This window comes from Vanessa tameamea, chromosome 27 (genome assembly GCF_037043105.1).
Source record: "Vanessa tameamea isolate UH-Manoa-2023 chromosome 27, ilVanTame1 primary haplotype, whole genome shotgun sequence".
In the NCBI taxonomy this organism is placed as follows: Eukaryota; Metazoa; Arthropoda; class Insecta; order Lepidoptera; family Nymphalidae; genus Vanessa; species Vanessa tameamea.
In genome coordinates, this window is record NC_087335.1 from 3,461,299 (window position 1) to 3,482,140 (window position 20,842).

Consider the following 20,842-nt stretch of genomic DNA (forward strand, 5'->3'; position numbering starts at 1 on the left):
TTTATTTCTCTTAGGTTTGGAATAAAGCAGAGATATCTTGTTTTATCTATCTGACTTACTTACTTAGTTTATTGTAACTTCTCGTACTGTTTCCGGTCTAGTCCTATTATAAGACGAATAGAGTGCACTCGTGTTCGCCAACATGCTCGGCTAAGATGTCCTACGGAATTGGTTATGGCCATAATAAGTTGAGAAGGTCCTCACGCTAGCTATAATGTAATGCCTCACATACATCAGCTAGGTCAACTCTACGATCAATAAACAAGCCAAAATATATTTTCTAGATTTAAACTATAAGAGGATTATTGGTCGGTGTTGCTAGACTAATTAAACAAAAAAAAAAACAAACAAAAACATTAAAATTTGTCTTTATTTATATAATACATCAATAAAATACAATTTGTATAATTGTGATAATAACTTGGTAATGCGATATACACTTGTAACATTTCATACAATATAATTTAAAAAAAACATGATCACATGGATACCAGTATTACATAATATATTAATCATAAAACATTTTATGAAGAAAAAAAAAATGTCAAACAGACGACTTTGACCATACAACTTAGAATAAAAAAAAGTTTTAAATTATCTTGTATCTAAATGAAATATTTCTTTGATACGAGAAGTGTAAATCTTTAATAGAATACTTTTTTAGAAAATATTATCTACGTGTGCACGTTTAATAATAATAATTAAAAAAAATGGATTTCTTTTACTACATGTCATCAAAAATGCTTACATAAAACATTTTATCATTACAAGCTAATATAATTAATTATAGTTATCGAATTTAGAAAAGGTTTTTAATTCTTATTTTAAATATATCTTTTTCTTCTGTTCTTATTTAATTTCATTTTTCATTCAGCCAACTAAAAATAGTTTGCAATTGGAAGACGTTCTACCAACGTAAATATTGGTAAATTAAATTTGTATTTCGTTAATAAATATATTATTATTAATGGAATGTTATTTCCTGTCTTAATAAGGGTATATACCTAGATTAAAAATATATATTACACGGCAATACTTTTCGGACGGAACGTTGGTATGATAACAAATTTATTCTTTATTTTTTTTATCTGTACTATTTAATTTCCTAATTCGAATTGTGACGCATATTCTAAAACTAGGTAAACACATTTTTTTCACAACCCAAAACAATAATTCCGCATATTAAAGGAAAACAATAATAATAAGAAATTTTAAAATTTATAAGGCACATATTTCGTTTCGTAAGCAAATAATTTATAATTTTCTGGCACTTACGTGATTTAAAAATCTCAATGACTACAACTAATTTCATTATATATTTTAACTTACATTAACCCCAATGATATTGTACCTACTTCATAATATATTCTTCGAAAGTTATCATTAGATCTAAATCTATAATCTTCCTCCACTTGGACTTCTTGAACTGCTTTTTATAGACGTAATTGATATATTGCCAGAACTACTGCTTAGGCCTGGAGGCGGTGAGCGAGGTAATGAAAAATTCTTATCTGATAAATTCTCTTGACTTAGTGACTTTTGAGTTGCGAATACCGGTATTTTAGACGACACGAATCCTCCTAATTGTTTCTTATCTAACGTTTTAACGGGTATATTGCTAGGTTTCGCTGAAATTACAGGCTTGTCGCTCGATGCCGGTTGGTCGCTTTGTGATCGAAGCTGCATTTGGTCCAATTGGGAAAGCCGTCTGTTCTCTAAATCGGTACTAGTCACGATCGTCCCCTTTGGTGATTCGTAAGTAGCTGTACGGAATTTGATGTGACTGTTTCGCGGTAAATCGAAGTCGGAATGTCGTTTCTTTGGTTCATTTGTAGTTTGACTCGTTCGTTTTCTCATGTCGGCTTGATGTTTCGCTGAATGATATCGTTCATTCGATATGAAGTCATTCAGCAATTCCATATCAAGTTCGTAAGACAGGACCGGTTCCTCGTACTTTTTAACAGCTGCCGGTGCTCTTTGTCTACTTGATATTTTATCTTTATTTATTTCTGATCTTTCGTTAGTGTTTTTTTCTATTCTTGGTGTGACCACTTGAATTTCTGTTACGTGATCTTTTTGGGATTCCGAGTCTTTTGATTCGATTTTACATATATTTTGATCGGTGGATATCAGAGTTGGGTTTATAGAATATCTTGTTTTTGTCACTTCAACCGTGTCTTGATTAGCAGTATTCCTGTCTTCTAAATCTTGAATTATCCTTATACCCATACGTGACAGTTCCTCAGATGATTTTTGTGCCATAAAGCTGGGATCGTTCTGTAGTTTTTCCATTAACGCTTTCGCTTCTTCTTCATTCATATCTGCTGTGTTCAATATTATTGTTTCAGTTCTTGTATATGATGGTTCGGTTATTGTAAAATGTATGTTCGGATTTTGTCTTCTGATATCTTCAAGCACTTTCTTGTCAAAATCTTTCACATTGCCCTCTTCTAGCTCTAATTCATCAATGGCACCACCTTTCATAATGCCAAAAGTTAATTGTTCAACTTGCAAGGGAGCCTCGATCTTAGAGCTTACATATTTAGTGGAAACTTTTTCTACATTCTGAGTAATAACTTTATTTCCATAATCGTCTTCAGTCACATTTACCATGACAGTTTTCTGAACCGGTTCTTGTTTCATAGTCAGGGATACGTTCGCTGGTTCCATGTATAATGTTCTAGTTTCTTTCTGCTCCGTTCGACTCTTTGTGCCTTCAACAAGATCGGGAACCAGTCTCAAGCTCGATTCGCCGATCTCTATAGATTTTGTGTAAGAATTAGTCTTACTGTCTGAAGCTAAATTCTTATCATCAGTAGATATTGTAACAATATTGCTGCTTTGAATTTCTGCTCTATTCTTAGATTCAGACCAATCAGTCGAAATTGTTTCTTGAGGCTTTTTGTTGTGTTTTAAGCTATTATTGTTTGAGCCCACTCTGATATTGCTAACAAAATCTTCGTAGTCTCTGTTCTTGGGTGCAGCTGTTGATGTTTTTAAATCAAAGTTAACGATGTCCGGTTGATGCATGGTTGATTTAAAAGAATCCGTTAACGCAGGCGTTTCTTTACTCGTCGACGCTTCGTACTTTTGTGGTGTTTGATCAACATGAACGTTAAAAATTGGGTTCTTTGCTAGAAGTTTCTTCATCATTTCGGATTTTGGTCTTTCCAAGCTGTTAACGTATGAACTACGAGATACTTTCATGTCGTCTGGAATGTTTGTATCATAGGTCATTGTAAGTTTTTCCTCATATTTGATTGGTTTAGCTTCAGTTACTGTTTGTGATGTGTGCGATTCTTGGCTGCTTTCTAATGAACTAGAATTATTACCATCGGATGTTGATTTAGCAAATTCGGATACAAGTTTCAAATGGACTTTCAAGTTTTCATCCATTATTCTACGCGCCAAATGGTCAGATGTTTCCTGATCATCGCTTTCTTGAGTTGAATCTAAATTAATTTGAGATTTACGCATAGCAATTTCCTGTGATCCATGTTTATTTGAATCCATTGAACTATTTGAACCCTTAACGATAGCATCTTCCAAATTACCAAATTCTGATCCTTTCTTTAGACGATTTCTTTGGAATGTATTTAGTCCTTCCATTGCGGAAGTTTTGGCGATATTCAGACTGAGTCGGGGTTCCTTTTGTTTTAATACAACTTCTTTATCTGAATCTATCATGTCTGGTAACACATCATCAGAACCAGAATCAAAGAATGTTGTCTCAACTACAGACATCGCTTTCCTTTTCTTAGGCGATAACGTACTCTCTTGGATTTCAGCATCATCTGCGGAAATATCTAAGCTCTGAGCTCTTTCTAAAGTACCTGTAGATGGTTTACTAGTTTTAGCCCTCAATTCGAATCTAGATAGATCACCCAGTGAAGCAGCTTTACGTTCACTTTCATCTAAAATTGAAGCATCGTCTGAAGTAGAATGTCCCGTGTCGTTTAACGGAGAACTATGTATAGTTATGTCACTGTTGTTTAGTTCTATTGTAGTAGACCCTTTATCACTTTTGTCACTATTATTCAAAGATACCACCGAATGAACGTCTTGATTCGATGAAAGATTAGATTTCGAATCTTCAAAATAATTGTTAAGAGAATCGCTTTCCCTCTTAAAAGGTTTTCCAACAATATCATCAATGTCGTCTTGACTAAAATTTATAGATTCATCGAGACGCGATTTTGTTTTATTTACTTTCGGAGTTGAAGTGTTATATGACGTCACTGATCTATTTGATGTAAAGGAGTCATGCAAGAGACTTGAATGATGCTTCTCATTCTTCAAGAAGTCATGTAAGTTTTTCATTTGCTCCAGTATGCTGTCGTCACTTTTATTCTTCTCTGGTTCTGGAGGCGAAGGTGCTTTACCTTTAGATTTCTTCGGTTTGGGAGCTTCTTCTTTCTTATGCTCAACTTTTTCTTTCTCTTGAACAAGATCCGCTGAACTCTTTCTATTACTTCTTGCTGCTTTTGCTGCATCGAACATGTGCTGAGGTAACTCTTGGGGTATACCGTTTTCGTCTCTTTTTATGCCACTAGAATTAAGATCAGTTCTAGTGAATGATGACGATAGAGACGATGTTTCGGAAGTTTTTGACGTTTCATGGCTGACATTTACTTCAGACTCTGTCGGTTTCACTCTCGCATTTGGTATCGGTGGCGCGATTTTCTCCCTCCTCTTTGCAACGACTGGTTTCTTTTGTTCAGTTTCATTTTCATGTTTGATTAGTGCAACGGGCGCTAATCTTTGTGGCTCTGGCTTGTCAGGTTCGTCGACTGAATTTTTCTCAAGTACTACAGCGCCATTTTCGATACTTTTCTGTTTCAATACGCCATCATCGGGTACATTTGGTGGTAGGACTCGAATACCGAACTTCATGCCTCGTTTGGGATCATATTCTCTTTTCTGTACTTCCGCGTGCTCATAATGCGTGATTCCATTCTCAGGTTGAATAATTTGAATGTCGCTTCCAGTAGAATTTCTATTTTTATTTCTTTCTGGTTTGTTGAAGCTCGCCGGTGTGTCGGAATGCCGCGCTTTGTTTGCAAGCTTAGAATTCTTTTCGTTTTCTCGCTCTAAAGTAGTAGGTGGATCTTTTTTCTCTTTCTTATTTCTTTCCAGTGTGGTGGTTATGATTTTTTCCGTGATAATTTTTTTAATACCTCCCTTGGTATGTTTAGTTTCTAGAGTAGAATTGTTTGAATGCGATGGGAGAGGTGACTGCGGGGGATGTAAGAGTTTCCCTTCTTTTTCAAGCTGTAAAAAAAGAAAAAGGGTTCGTTTAAAGGAAGTCGGTAATGCATTACATTTAAAATCTCAGAGTCAGTTATTAATTGAACATTCCGTTACAGTATTTTATCGCATTCCTACTGAATATACAAACAAAAAAAACTTAAGATGTTACAGGTAAAAAATAATTATACATATTAATAAATAATTTATATGCTGGTATCGTGCAGTCGCAACCAAATAAAATTTTTATTCTATTGTCTAATCACTTGTGACTTTCTTCAATTGAATTCAAAACAAAACGCTACATTCCAAGGCGTAGGCGACATGATTGTATTCCAAACATTTCAATCATACGTATAAAACGTCGTATATACAAATAAATGCCAGGCTATAAACAGCCTAAGCATACTCTCATTGGATATCAAGTTACTGTGTATTAAATTAAATTTTACAATATTTCGAAGTTGTTGAAATATTCAACAAAATTTAATAAATCCATTATTTATTAAGAACTATTAGCTATTAGAGATCAAATTGTACTGGTGATTGAATTTATGATTTTATATAATTTGTATGGGAAATTATAACCTGTTTGGTGTGACGCGTACTTTTGTTCACGAATCGTCTATTGTTTTATTCATTTGCAAGGCATAGACGTCGTGACAAGACCTGAGTCCTGAATACAATTATTATATAAGTCGGAATAGGAGCGGCTTGCATAGTAATATGTTGCATATAAAAAGTTAATGTCTTAAGGCCTCAAGAGCGCAATGATTAGTGCCATCAAATGAACAAATGGTAGGAAAGTCTCAGGTTTGATACTCACCACCCCTTCAGACATAATATAACCTTTTTTAACACGAGCTTTACGATTATTTACATAACTTTATTTATGATATATGTCTGATTTTATAATGGAGTTTTCCGAATACCGAATAAGGCCTATTAATACATTGTGGGCCGTGGCGTATTAAATATACAGGGTTATTGGTAATTCGACGTATTCCCGTTAGGAGGTGATAGGGGTGACTATTTGCGATAATTTTAACCCCCATATGCATGATGCAAAAGTGAACCATTTTTGAGTTATCGCGTTTTTTAGATTTTTTCAAAATAAGTCAAAAATGCAACTTCAAAAATGTATTTAAAAAAAGTATCTATTAAAATCTATTTTTTCCTTCTGATTTATAAAAATGATTAAACATTGGATATTTTTCAATATTTAAACAATAATTATCAGTCTAAATTTAAAAATGCGAGACGGAAAACGATATTATTTCATTATTTATTTTATTTTTTTCCCTCAAATATGCCTGAAAAACAAAAAAAAACATTATGAAATATGTTCTGCAGATTATTTTAAAAACATAATCGTTTAATTAGCTTTCCGAAAATGTATAAAAACTAGGAATTTATTTAAAAGCAACCGAAATAAAATGATCAGAAAGGACGTTGGTGGAAATTCGTATTCGAACATGACCGAATTCGTACTAAAGGTCGCTCTTTAAAATTCCCACAAAATTGATTTAAAATAATAACCAATGTAAAAAAACTTACTTATTTACTTAACTTACTTACTTAATACAAATTTAAAATTAAATTTAGATTCATAAACAGTTCAGTAGCTAAGTTACGATTAAGATTTTTTGTATTATCATTTTAATCTTGTGAACGTTATTTACGAAGAGGATGCTGAAAGAAGAGTTGCTTTCTGTAGATTCATGCTTAATGAAGATTTAGAAGATGCATTTTTTTTTATAAAATCGTCTGGACTGACAAATTCAAATTTGATCAAGATGGTATTACTAACTACCACAATAAACATTATTGGATTAAAAAATCTAATCTAAATACTGCAGATTACGAAGATTTTTTGTCAAAAAAAATGTATATGTTTCTAATAAATGTTAATAGGTGGCGTTGATAACAGTTTTAGCGTTTCTAATTCACCCTGTCTACAGGTTTTGTAAGTATTATATGATAAACCGTCAGTATAAATACTTAAATTTAATAGGCTTTAATGAATACTCATATTTTGGTCACCCTAATTAAACGAAATCCATACACATTGGTTTGTTAAAGACATCAACTGAGGTGTTCTGAATTATTTGCAAGACACTAGCCGTTACTACCGATGATATCCACATTGTTGGAAATTCGAAACCAACTGATACGGTTTGTTGCTGTTAGCGGCTAAGGTGCTGAATTGAGGAGTCATTTGTTTAAGATAAACCAAAGTGTGGATACTGAATTAGCGTCGACGTTAAGTTTAAGTGAGTTACGCATGCGTTAAAAAAATGTTTAAGCTTGATTGATTCACTATTAACTCACTTTAAAATTAATATTATGATATTAATTTTAAAGGGAGTGAAATATGGTGTACGTTAATTATTACCGTGTTAACATCGCCCGTGGAACCAGCCCTTTTCATCAAAGGATGGTGGACTCTCCAGCCCTCCCCACTGATCCGTCCGCCTTCCACGATCTCTAACTCCACCGGATAAGGAGACGCAAGGGAGAGGATAGCGACAGCGTCCTCTAGTGGTGTGCCAGTGAACTCTATTTTAATACTTTTAATTTTGTCTCCTGGAAATTAAAGAATAATACTTATTAATATTTTAGCCAACATCGCTTATTACCTCTTAAATATTTTTACTTTTTTTTTAATATGTCTATGTCAAAAGTGAAAATATGCAGGAATATTTTTTTTGTAATAAAATATTATCTGATACCGAATATTCAAATCCGACACAATCATTCATAATTAGTTTTATAGTAACAGTAGGAGAAAGATACATTGATACAATTATTATAATTTAAAAGAAAAAGCTAAAATTTAAATAAAGACAGACATCTTAGTGTCTGTGAAGTTAACATTTAGTTATATTAGGTGCGTAAGCCAACAAGATTTCGACTTCGCAACGTATTCGTTCCTACAATATAACTCTAAAGATATTTTTATCTTTTCCTATTAATAATTTTAAATGTCAAGATTAATAAAAAAAAAAAAAAATATATGGAAAATCAAAATTTTGTATTCGATATTACCATACAAGACTCATAATATATCTATATACAATATACTATGTAATTATAGTTGCAAAAACAGAGTTTTGGCGGTAGAGCTACCATCATAAAATGACATTAAAATTATTTTGAGTTTTAATAAATCAATTATTGTTATTATTGCATACCGGGTTGTAACTTCGCGGCTGCTGCGGGGCCGCTCCTAAGTACGGAGTGAACACACACTCCATCACGAGCGCCCCCTCCACACGTCAGACCCAGACCTGTGAAGTCGCGCGCCCATAGCTTTACGCGGCGCACTCGTGCACGCTGAAAATTTAAAAAAGATAACGTTATTTCATTACAGCTTACAGATTTTAACATATCAAAATAGTATTTGTTAATTGTTTATGGGAACATATTAATGTATCTATAGTAAATTTCAACCACAAGAGCCAAATAATATAATAGCCAAACAAACAACATTTAACATTCAAATAAATATATAGATGGATAAGCTGTTTCTGTTGTACATTTCATTATATAAAATATTTAAATAAAACGTATATGTACGTAAATACTTGTACGCACTGGGCCTATAAATGGAAGTCGAATTTAAGTTTATAATGAAAATAATTACATAAATACTAATGATACGATTGAAACTTTAAGAGTCAAAACAAAATTATTAATTAACATAATTATACAAAGGCGCTATAGATCAAAACATTCACAAAATTAATCATTTGTTTATAAAAGAACAATAAACTAATTTGTATTTTTTGCTGTCTGTACTCTTAGTCTTACGCACACTAAGACATCTTGTAGTCGTCACGCACTCACACTAATACATGCAAATAGTAGTTTAACGTGAAGGGACCTTCGACAGTGAATACTATAATTATATAATAAGTATGATTTGGGTGTTATCCATTGTGTGATAATATCGTACAGCATACATTAGAAAGTCATATTTTTAGAATCAGCCAATGGACTATAGACCCAGTCTCTATGTTATACTGTGTTCCATATATGTCTCAGTATATATCATATTACAAAATATTGTTCAACACTACATTGCGTGTATAAAAATATAATATGCTGATTTATTAGGTAATAAAAACATCTTTAATTTCTGAGAATTCATATCGAATTCGTAAAATGTTGTATCGTATTGAATTTTCAAAGTATCTTTTAAACAAACTTTCCAACATCCTATTCCAATGGAAGTAGGAAAAAAGATAAACATTAGATTTACGTATTTCATGCGATTTGCTAATAACTTAGCTATATTGTGCCCTACTAAGAATTTATTATTAATATATCTTTATTTATAATACAACACTATTACACTTAACTACTTATTTCCACTTTAATTTTAAATTCCGATAAAAGTTTCGACGTTCAAAACGCCATTTTTTCACTAATACATAATGAATATCATAGATTAATCGAGGTCTCAATTATTTATTTATATTATAATTATAAATTCAATATCATATAAATAGATATTACGTAAATGTTCTCTTATTATTTTTGTATTACGATAAAACCGACTGAGCCATTTGAAAATAAACGAACAATAATAGTTTCTGATATCATTTATTTCGTTATAATTGATGACCTTTATGACGTGAGAAATAAGGAAGTTATTAAAGATTTAAATTATATAAAGTACCAGCGTAGATAAACGTACTTATATAATAAAAAAATATATTATAAAAGTTTTATAAAAAAACTATAAAAAAATACAATACTAATATTAACATTATTAGATGGATTTCAAGAATCACGTGAACCTTAACTGAAGGTGTTTAAAGCCGAGCAAGCATCATTGTTTTTTAATCTGTGTTTCTAATTGATCTCGAACCTTAGTGAAGGAAGACATCGTGAGGAAAACTGCATTTTTGCCATACGGCGGAGTAATTTTGGATCCGCTCAAGATGCCCAGGCTCAGCAGTGGGATAATTAGAATGTAATATTTATTATTATTACAGATAACTTTATAATATTTATCTGTACTTACTTTCGAGTCTATAAATTTTTTCTCTATAAATGATTGTATCTATTTAATATTCATTTAAATTGGAATTTCTTAATAGATATATGTATTTATATATGTACCAAGAAATTCGAATTAATATTTGAATATGTTAATTTTATAACGATAATGATCAATAATTATATATTTTTTTCACTTTAAAATTCAGAATTATTTTAAAGCAACAATGCAATTATTATTATTAAATTTTTTTTTATTTCATAATATTTAATACATATTGTGTTTAACAATAAAAATAAAAAAAATAAAATTATCTTCTTGTTAATATTATGTATCCCTGTTATTTAACTATTGTCTCCTGTTGGTGTTCCTAAGAATAAATAAATAATAATTAAAAAAAAAATAATTTAAGTCGCATATTTTTTACAGAACGTACAAACAGATTTCATTACGATGAATAATGAGTTAGATTAATGATTTAATTTGTTTATCATTACTTACGAGATTTATTACGACGGTGTAATGACATCATTCCATAAAACCTTCTCGGTTACCTACATCCGTGTACACTGAGCTTTAATCCTTCGTTAATATTTGAGATATTTTTATACTGTGGTGCGTAATGTAGACAATTTAAATAGGTATTTATTTAACCATCTAACTAACAGTCCGTTTTAAGAAATTCTTTTGATTGAGATAACTCCTTTATTTGAGAAAGTTATAGACTATTGCAGTCAGGGCCAGGATGGAACTTTAGGGGGCCCTGGGCTAAGGGCCCACCTAAGACATATCTGAACGTAGACTTGAAACCATACGACCGGTTTAACTTAATAAAGTTACGGATTCTTTCGCATTATCGTCTATTTTTGACTTTGACTTGACTTAGATGGAGCCCTTTTAAATCCACGGGGCCCTGGGCTGAAGCCCAAAAAGCCATATGGTAGATCCGGCCCTGATTGCAGTTTAAAACAAGACAAGAATAAAGACTAATAAACAACATTTGAGAACTAACGCGATGTCGTTCGTCGAGGGTTTCAATCATCTATGATATTATTTATAAATTTGTAATATATGGATTTATTAATGTCGACGAAGTTATTATCATTATATTAAGATTTTTTGTATGAAATAGGTAGTCCGGATGCACAAAGGGGCCACCTAATGGTAAATGTTTACCAACGCTCATAGACAATAGCGCTGGAAGAAATTATTAACGATTCCTGACAACGCCATTGCGCCACCAACCTTGGGAACTATGATGTCCCTTGCGCCTGTGGTTAAACTGGCTAACTCGCCCTTCAAATACTAACAAAATAATACTAAATATTGTTGCTTGGTGGTGAAATATATGGTGAGTGGATGGTACCTATCCAGACGGGAATAAATTACCACCGAGTTTTACCAAAACAAACATTAAAGTCAGACCCTTATTTGAAAATCGTTCCTGATAAACATATCGAGCGAGTATTCAATGACGACCTCCATGGTCGAGCAGTGTGTACACCGGATTTCATGGGTACGCCACTCCGAGTTCGATTCCCGGCCGAGTCGATGTAGAAAAAGTTCATTAGTTTTCTATGTTGTCTTGGGTCTGGGTGTTTGTGGTACCGTCGTTACTTCTGATTTTCCATAACACAAGTGCTTTAGCCACTTACATTGGGATCAGAGTGATGTATGTGATGTTGGCCAATATTTATTATTTATATTTATTATTAATTATTCAAATCTTTAGTACCTAACTTAAGGTCGCCTTTATAACCGACGTCCGTTTAACGTGTAGTAAACAAAAAACCTCATAGTGTTTATAGTTCCGACTATACTACAAAGGACACATTGATACCCTAATGGGGCTTCGTTCTTGAAAAAATTTACGACTGCTGAGTCGTTTGCTCTATTCGCACAGACGTAATAAAAAGATAAGATACCGGTGTCATTATTGTCAAATATATTTCTTGGTATCAAAGTACCATAATCGGAATAGACACTATAAGGTTTTTCGCCTCTAGTAAGAAGATCTAGAACATTGAGCTGTTGGTATTTCGATAAATCAATCCTAGATTTCAATGTAAGCTACAATTAAATGAAACTCATCCCAAATTTTAAAACCAGTTAGGCTATTCTGTAACAAGAAACTCGAAACTCACCGCAGAGTACCAGCTTGAAATGTCAGAATGTGTTTTTTTTTTTATTTTATGTTCAAAGGTCTACTAAACAAAATGACAATCAAAATAATACATATGATTACATTTCTCATGACGTAGACACGATATGCGTTTTATATTAAGTACCAATTAGCGTCGAGTCCATGACAGCAGAAGAGACTAAGCATACAATTTTAATTTTTTTATTTTATTTTGTGTTATTTAATCTATCGAAATATTTTTTTAGAACAATTTTATGATATGATATACCACAATGACTATAATAATTATAAAATGTATACGTAACACGTATCTGAATGGTGTATCACCGTCGGTTGTCAACATTTCACGAGTGAGATACGAAGTGATTTCTTACAGAATCGCATTGCTGGTGGCAATTAGCAAATTTAAACAATAGGTAATCGGTTTAGTTATTCAATTATTATTACACACCAATATTGTAACTAAATTTGACATTCGGATTAACAAAAGCGGCATGAGGTGCAACCGGCGGCGGCGGCCTTTTCAGAGGCAACATTTGGGCAGAGAAGCGATTTTAAAATACACGTGGGAAGGCGTACAATCCTTTGTGAAATATCAGTAACTTTAAACAATATATGTATATTATAATTTACACAGACAAGCGTGTAAAAAACAAGACAAGAGGACCAAAGGCTGAACTATTTAATCTTTGCCTAATTCTACGAAATAGAAAACAAAGTCGCTTACCGCCGTCTGTACGCATAGATATTTTAAAAGCCAAGAATTTTAACATACACCGTCGGTAAAAAAAAAAAAAGCTATATGTGTCAATCTAAATGTCGTATATAGACCCTTATTCTTCCCGTGTGAAGTCGGATCGAGAAGCTAGTTTATTTATAAAAGATAAATTAGGACAATACTTGACTCTAACGGTCAAATAAACTTATTTTGCGGCCAAGAACGAACGAAATTCCTGTTTGTGATAAAAATGTTTCATCTTGGCTATAACGACTAAACTATAATGATATATTAACGATTCGATGACTAACTTGATATTAATTTGTCTGTCGGTGACTACATTCTTTGAAAAATCGATTAAATAACCGCAATAAATATTTGAAATAAAAATATAAATGTCAGAGGAAATAGATAAGAAATAATTGTGTAACAGTTTATTTATTTAAATAACCATTCGGGCAAATGTTTTCGGGTGAATGTTTGCTATAAAATTGTATATAGAATTTTTTTTATGAGATATACATATACATAAAAATTAAATTAGTATATTATATATAAGTAAGCAATATCAAAACAACCATATTTTTTTATATGTCTGTTTGTCCGCTGCTAATACCAATAATGTTGATAATATGCCTGTTATATAAATTGAATCGTATTTAATTACCATAACTTTTTATTTCAAATATTGGAAAGTAACTACTGAGTTTCTTGCCGGTTCTTCAGAACAATCTACATTCCAAACCGGTGTTAGCTTAACGTTTAATATTCTGTTAAATAACGATTCAAAAGTATTTGTAGATGCCTACTTGAATTAATTATATTTTGATTTTATTTGATTTAATGGATAAAATTATAAATTTAAATATATTGGATGTTTCTAGTAGTAGTATTCCAAGGTATCGTTTAGTCCTTATTTCGTCAAAATCAGTCGAGTCTATAAATATTTATAAGGAGTTATAGTTACCGTACATATTTGTTTCCAACTCAGACACTATAGACATGTTAGACTAAAATAATTGAATATCAGCATAATTTAATTTTCTTTTTCGTTTTGACGTCAAGACTATAATGATTATATGAGTTGTCAGTACTGATCGGAAAATGTAATAAATCCTTCTTGGTACACGATTTTCTAGGCTTCATTTATGTGTTGCTAGTGGCAAAAATACGAGTGGTGTCGTCGTGACTCCCGCTTGGAAATTATGTATTACATGAGACACAAAAGAAAAACTTAACAACATTTGATAATAATAAAATGACAATGAAAAACTTTTTATTAAAAATCCCACGTGAATTTAAATTATAACAAAAAATAAGTTTAAACAATATTTTATAAAACCGTATATAAAAGTTTTTACTGCACCACCATATTGCCGTCTTCCATACACATTATTCTTCTAACCCAAAGGTTGTCTGGAAGAAATGGCTTATAAGCCATAAGACCGCCTTTTGCTTGGCCAATTTTGTTTTAAAGAAAATATACTTTGTATCTTTATGTATATTTGGTGTGCAATAAAGAGTTAAATAAAAATAATAAATAAATAATAGAAAGAGTTGGAAAGACAGAGAGGGAACGATCGCCTTCCTTATGCTGTGATTTTTAAGAACTTCGTTTCTAAATAATGGCGACTATACTAATACTTACTTTGCGTTTACGTGTCGTTCCTGTTCTATTTATTTATTCATTCATTCATTCATTCATTCATTCATTCATTTATTTATTTATTTATTGGAAAAGTTACACCATCAACTTATCACTAAGCACTTAAAATTAATATCTGTTGGGTAACATACAAAGTGACACGTCTTTAAAGGTGTAAACAACATTGACCTTCAAAAATGTTTTTGATAGGAAACTATATAAGCAAAACTAACCTATATAAAATTAAATTTTAAAAACTAAATAATAATTGAAATTAATATAACATAGAAAAAATACCGTACTGAGGAATATAAAAGCAAATTAGAAGATTTATAAAATAAAAAAGAAAAATATTATATATATATTTACTATACATTTGTAAAGGCGATTCATTGCAATTACTAGCATCACGTATTAGGTAATTCTGAATGGTGACCGTTTGGTAAGTGTCCCACCGTCACTATCCATTAAACATCAATTCAACTTAGGGCTACCAGGTCTCCTATTAAGTATTGTATTGGTCCAAGTGCCTCGTTAGTTAGTGTTCCAATGTCTTGGAATCAAACCTTAGGTTGGGCCAATAAAAAAAATATCGCTATATCAAGATCCATTACAATTTATTCTCTTATTTGAGTTAAGGCGATTTAGGATAAAAACACGATGTTTATTAAAAAATATCTATACTTTGCGGAACGTTTTGTGCTCAATTGGCACTTTAAGGTGTGATCTATTACAAGAGATACAAATTTAGTATAAAATAAGCCTAATTACATTTAATATATAATATACACATCATACGTAAAAAAATATCGTAAGTTTTTCTGGCGAAAAATTCTCAGTAGCAGTCCAGAACAATGTTTACACTCCTGTGCCTTGGAAACCAAGTTAAACTTTTGGTCTTGCGCGCTGGATTACTCTAAAACAATAAAATGTCCTCAGCGCAGTTAGCTATTGTTCATTGAGAAAAGCGTGAAATCAATGAGCGCAGAACCTACCTTATTAAATTGTTTTGTAAGCAACGTTTGTACGTAACAGTACCAGAAACCTCAACCTACACACACATACAACCAAACTATCGTTATGGAAAATATGAGGAAACATACATGCAATTAAAATTTTGTGATTTGTTAAAGATAATAACTCTAGTCTATTACAGTCAAAAACTATAAATAAAAAAAGGAAATCGTTTGACGAAAAAGTCAACAATTGAAGGTTTTGAACGTGTCTTTGCCTAAATATACATACATATCGATAAGATTGCCAACCCTATCAACCGTATGCCTTCCATTTTAATGTAGAATCATGCGTTTACATTCACTTGAGTGTTGCCATTTCACAATATCCCGGCATAATTTCATCGCAACTAGATATACGCTGCAAAAACGGCTAACGTCATTCCGATCACATGCCAACGCAACACGTAGCGAATTGATCTCGACTCTCGACGCGATGGCATTCTAGTATAATATGACATTGACGTGTGACAACCGTAATATTACAGCACTATTATTTAAAGCTTATTCATTTCTTGTAAGGTTGTAATACTGAATTATAGTTATATTAAAATTTAATAACCTCGGTAGGGCTTTGTGCAACATCAGTACTTAGAATTGTTGTGTTCCGGGTCGAGGGGTGAGTGAGCCAGTGTAACTACAGGCACAAGGGACGTAACATCTTAGTTACCAAGGTTAGCGTAAAGTCTACGGGATGTGTACTTACAATTAGGCTGCCCATTTTGCACGTCTGCCTACCGATTGCCATAAAAAAATAAATATTTTTGTTTCGATTTAAATGCCATTGAGATTTTGTTTATATGAGTACATTTGTGCATATGTGTGTATGTATGTATGAATTAACATAAGTATGATTTTTTTCAGATTAAATATTAGTGGTAAGTAATTATTATTATTTATATAAAGGTATGTTAAAGCATAATCAATTTTTTTTGCCATATAGTATACTCAGACTATTTGTAATCGTAAAGTACGATGCATTCGAAATATATTTAAAGTAAACCTTTTTTATAGTTGACAACACTAATAAGACAGACTTGTATTAATTACGTAACAAATAAGTCTGTAATAAAATTATAAGCAGTTACTATTTCAATACTTTAAATTAAAAGTGCAATTATTAATATGTATTAAATTAATTAATGTAAAATAGAATTCGATATTAATATATTGCAGAGTAGGGCAAAGGTATTGCACCATGCATCCTTATCTTGAGTTTTTTTTTTAAACAAATATAATAAAACTAATAACTAAATTTTTTTTAGTAAAACCTCTCCGGTTGTTTAGTTACCTGTAAATGCGAGTCGTCTTTACATTGCTCTGGTTTGGTGAATTCAGCGTGTAAGGCATGCGTCTTGCCACCGAGAGGGAGGGTTGGAGCTTCGTGCTGCCAATTCTTTTCCTCTTGTCTGAACCCAGGGTTATCGAAGGCGAACTCATCCTTGACTGACTCAGGGTCTGTTGTGAAGACTAGATGCTTGCCTGTTGACAACAAAAAAAAAAATAGAATTATTTGTCTGGTTATATAGTTAAGATTGCTGAAATTGAACATTGAACTTTGTTCGTTTATTGATTTATAATTTATATTTAATATTATAGACATATTTTAAATCTTAAGGCCTTACTTCGACATCGTAAATTCTAAAATTAGTGGTGATTGTCTGTGTTTTAACCCGTAATCATTGGTTAAGATGCACGCGTTCTAATCACTGGGCCTCCTATTGTTTACAAACCCTATATTTCGTTACAACTTTCGTTACCGTTCACTTATGACAAGCGTTGAATTCATAATTAATTATTTGTTAAAACATATTCGTTGTAAAGTAAAAACAAATTAGTTAAAATTAAAATATCTTAAAAAGCCGGCCAAGTGCGAGTAGTACTTGCGCACGAATGGTTCCATACCATTATCTATAAAAAAAGGCAATAAAATCATATATGTGACTGCCCTTAAATATTTATTTTACTCTTTATTTTTAGTATTTGTTGTTATAGCAGCAACAGATATACATCACCTGTGAAAATTTCGAATATTTAACTATAACGGTTAATGAGATACAGCTGATGACGGACGGACGGACGAACAGCGGAGTCTTAGTAAAGGGTCCGTTTTACCATTTGGGTACGGATCCCTAATAAAAAACGACTTCTCGACGAAATGAGAAATAAGTCGTTACGTAAATTCACATATAAGTGCATAGCAACACGTTTTATACAAGAGATTGTATTTGGATTGCTGCGTTACAAATCGAATGTTGAACGATTTCCTTTGGACGTCGGGCGACTCTAGCTGAGATCGTTTAACTAACTATCTAACTATTTATTTATTTAGATAAATATTTTATTGAGGCTGAAGAGGTATTTTATTTGGACGGGTTAATTATTTTTAATTGGCGTCGAAATCGGGTCAGCCGTTCCAGAGATTAGCCGGAACAAACAATCAGACAAAAATTGTAAAAATAAATATTTTGGTATATGTACTGTGTAATACATACATATGCATTTAGTAAAAATAGGTTATTTTAATATTACAAACAGACACTCCAATTTTATTATATGTATAGATAAGCTCTTAAAAATCTAATCGAACAGTCCATGGATTATCTGCATATATTTCGCATATCATCGCATAACCGTTAGTGGAATAGCCTTAAACGGCAATCGTTTAGTGAAAGCTGATCAATAGTTAAACGATATACGGCGGTCATTAAGAGAGAGAAAAAAATACCGCAAATATTTATAAAGTTAACTCAGTAGTTAAAAGTTAGAAAGTTAGACGGCTTTAATTGAGTTTTATTACATACATGCTTGCTTTTACAAACGACTTCGCGTTAAATTTGTAATTTGTTATGTTGTAGTTTTCGCCCGCTTTGGCTGCGTGTGAGGGTAAGGTGGCAGGGTGTTAGGATCTTTAATATCACGCAACAACAAGCAAACGAACAAACATACTGACTTTTGCATTCATATTAGGATAGTGATTAATCCGTTTGTATTTTGCATCTTAAATAAACAAATTTAAATCTATGTTTTAATTTAATTTATTTTCGAATAGTTAAGCTTAAAACGGTCCCGGCAGCTCATTAACAGCCTGTAAATTTCCCACTGCTGGGCTAAGGCCTCCTCTGCCTAAAGGAGAAGGTTTTGGAGTATATTCCACCACGCTGCTCCGATGCTGGTTGGTGGATACACATGTAGCAGAATTTCGTTGAAATTAAACACAAGCAGATTTCCTCACGATGTTTTTCTTCACCGCTGAGCACGAGATGAATTATAAACACAAATTAAGCACATGAAAATTCAGTGATGCTTGCCTGGATTTGGACCCGCAACCATAAGGTTCTAACCATTAGGCCATCTCGTCTCTTTGAATTTCAGCATAAACAATACGTCACAACGCACGGTTAGGTCATACTTATACCGAAGACTAAATACTTTTTAGAAATTAAATACTAACATAGGTACCAACTTATTAAATGTGTATTGTTACTGTTATAAATTTAAAAATAGAATAAATTTAAAATTGACAGCTCCTTGAACACAATTCATTTAATATTATTAATATAATTTATAACGAAGTCTGGTATCGCAACGTAAGGCCTAGTTTTCACTGAGTGAAAAGATTAAGCCTCATTCACACGTATTGTGCTCGTTACTATTAACAAAGCTTGTAAATATTGCGTTCATGTTATGAAGCTATTTTGTAATTAAATGGAATCTGAAATTATAAATATCTACCATTACGATAATAGCACTTGATTAATTATTAAAAAAAAAAAGTTATACCAACATTACGGATTTATACATAAAATATTATACTCATACATACGTACGGGCTGATGTAACTTAGAACTAGATTTGATTTTTAATGTGAACGAATGTGAAATTCTAGGTATCTGCCATCATTAAATTTAATAAAAAATTTATTACGTATATTTTGGCCGGCCAGTCCCGGTTACCGGCCCTGCCTTTGAAAAACGGAAATAATATATCTGTAATCCTTCTCTAAATATGGAATGTTTAACACAATAATAACATACGCTTAATGTTTACAATAAAAAAGAAACGTCAAACGTACGAAGGTTAACAAGAAGAAAAACTAGTGTCGTGAAAGTGGCCCACTTGCTTAGATCTCTATTGAAAGCAACAGTCGATGTAGGCAGGGAGCTGATGTTGAATTGACACGTGTCATTTGTTACGTTCATTATTTTAACAGTATTAACATAGTTATTATAGTTTTTAAGTAAATCTATTATATACCCTATATTTAGATGATTGTTCAACACCTTACAATTAAAACTTTATGACTCTATTCAATACATAATATCAAGAAATTGTTTCCAATGTATTTACATTATTTTATGTAAAATAAATGTATATTCAGTTACAATTTCAATGGATACTGATAAAAAATATAAAATTAACCAATACAAATTCAATTCAATCTTTCACGATCGTCCCCTAGACTATTATATCAAACGTGTGAATTAACTCGGTACACTGTCATTAGCGAAACGTTTAGAAAACTATCACCATTACGACATTATTTATAATTAGTAATTCGTTTGCGTACCGACACTTGCATCACTTGCGATCATTATCATTTACTATCAGCTGTTCTTAGAGGTCAATAAACTTTTATGTCAATTTACAAACGAACATTCAAGCTCGTCTCGAGTATCTAATGTCTCAAAATCTCACTTGATCTTAAAAGACCGAATGAAGTTGCTGTTATTTCAAAAAAAATAATCGTAAAATTAATTGGCATGACGTCTATGATACAGTTATCAATTAATTTCATAATGTATTTATATAATATTATACACATGGGTGTAAATAAAGACGCCACGATCATTTGAATTATACAAATATCCTAATCGAACGAATTTATAATATGGTTCGAAGCGGTAGTGGCATTAACCACAAATCCGATTTTAACAAAACTTTTTGCGTTAGATAGTCCGGGTAGTCCCGTCAAGTTAGGGGTTACCCTTGCAAAAATCCTAAGAAGCTAAAGAAATTACATAACTTTTGCAGCCTGTAAATTTCCCACTGCTGGGCTAAGGCCTCC

At 32.0% G+C, this 20,842-nt stretch overlaps 1 protein-coding gene across 2 annotated transcripts in view; it reads right to left on the reverse strand.

Moving 5' to 3' along the window:
• Nucleotides 1-352: 352 nt before the first annotated feature.
• Nucleotides 353-20,842, reverse strand: part of LOC113392109 (uncharacterized) — a 66,697-nt gene continuing 46,207 nt past the window's right edge. For both annotated transcript variants that reach the window (XM_026628387.2, XM_026628388.2), the window contains exons 2-5: nt 17,066-17,256; nt 8,442-8,583; nt 7,643-7,833; nt 353-5,271 (exon numbers count right to left, since the gene is read on the reverse strand). In XM_026628387.2, the coding sequence (XP_026484172.2) occupies nt 1,396-5,271; nt 7,643-7,833; nt 8,442-8,583; nt 17,066-17,256 (4,400 nt within the window). In that variant the 3' untranslated portion in view covers nt 353-1,395. The remainder of the gene's footprint in view (nt 5,272-7,642; nt 7,834-8,441; nt 8,584-17,065; nt 17,257-20,842) is intronic.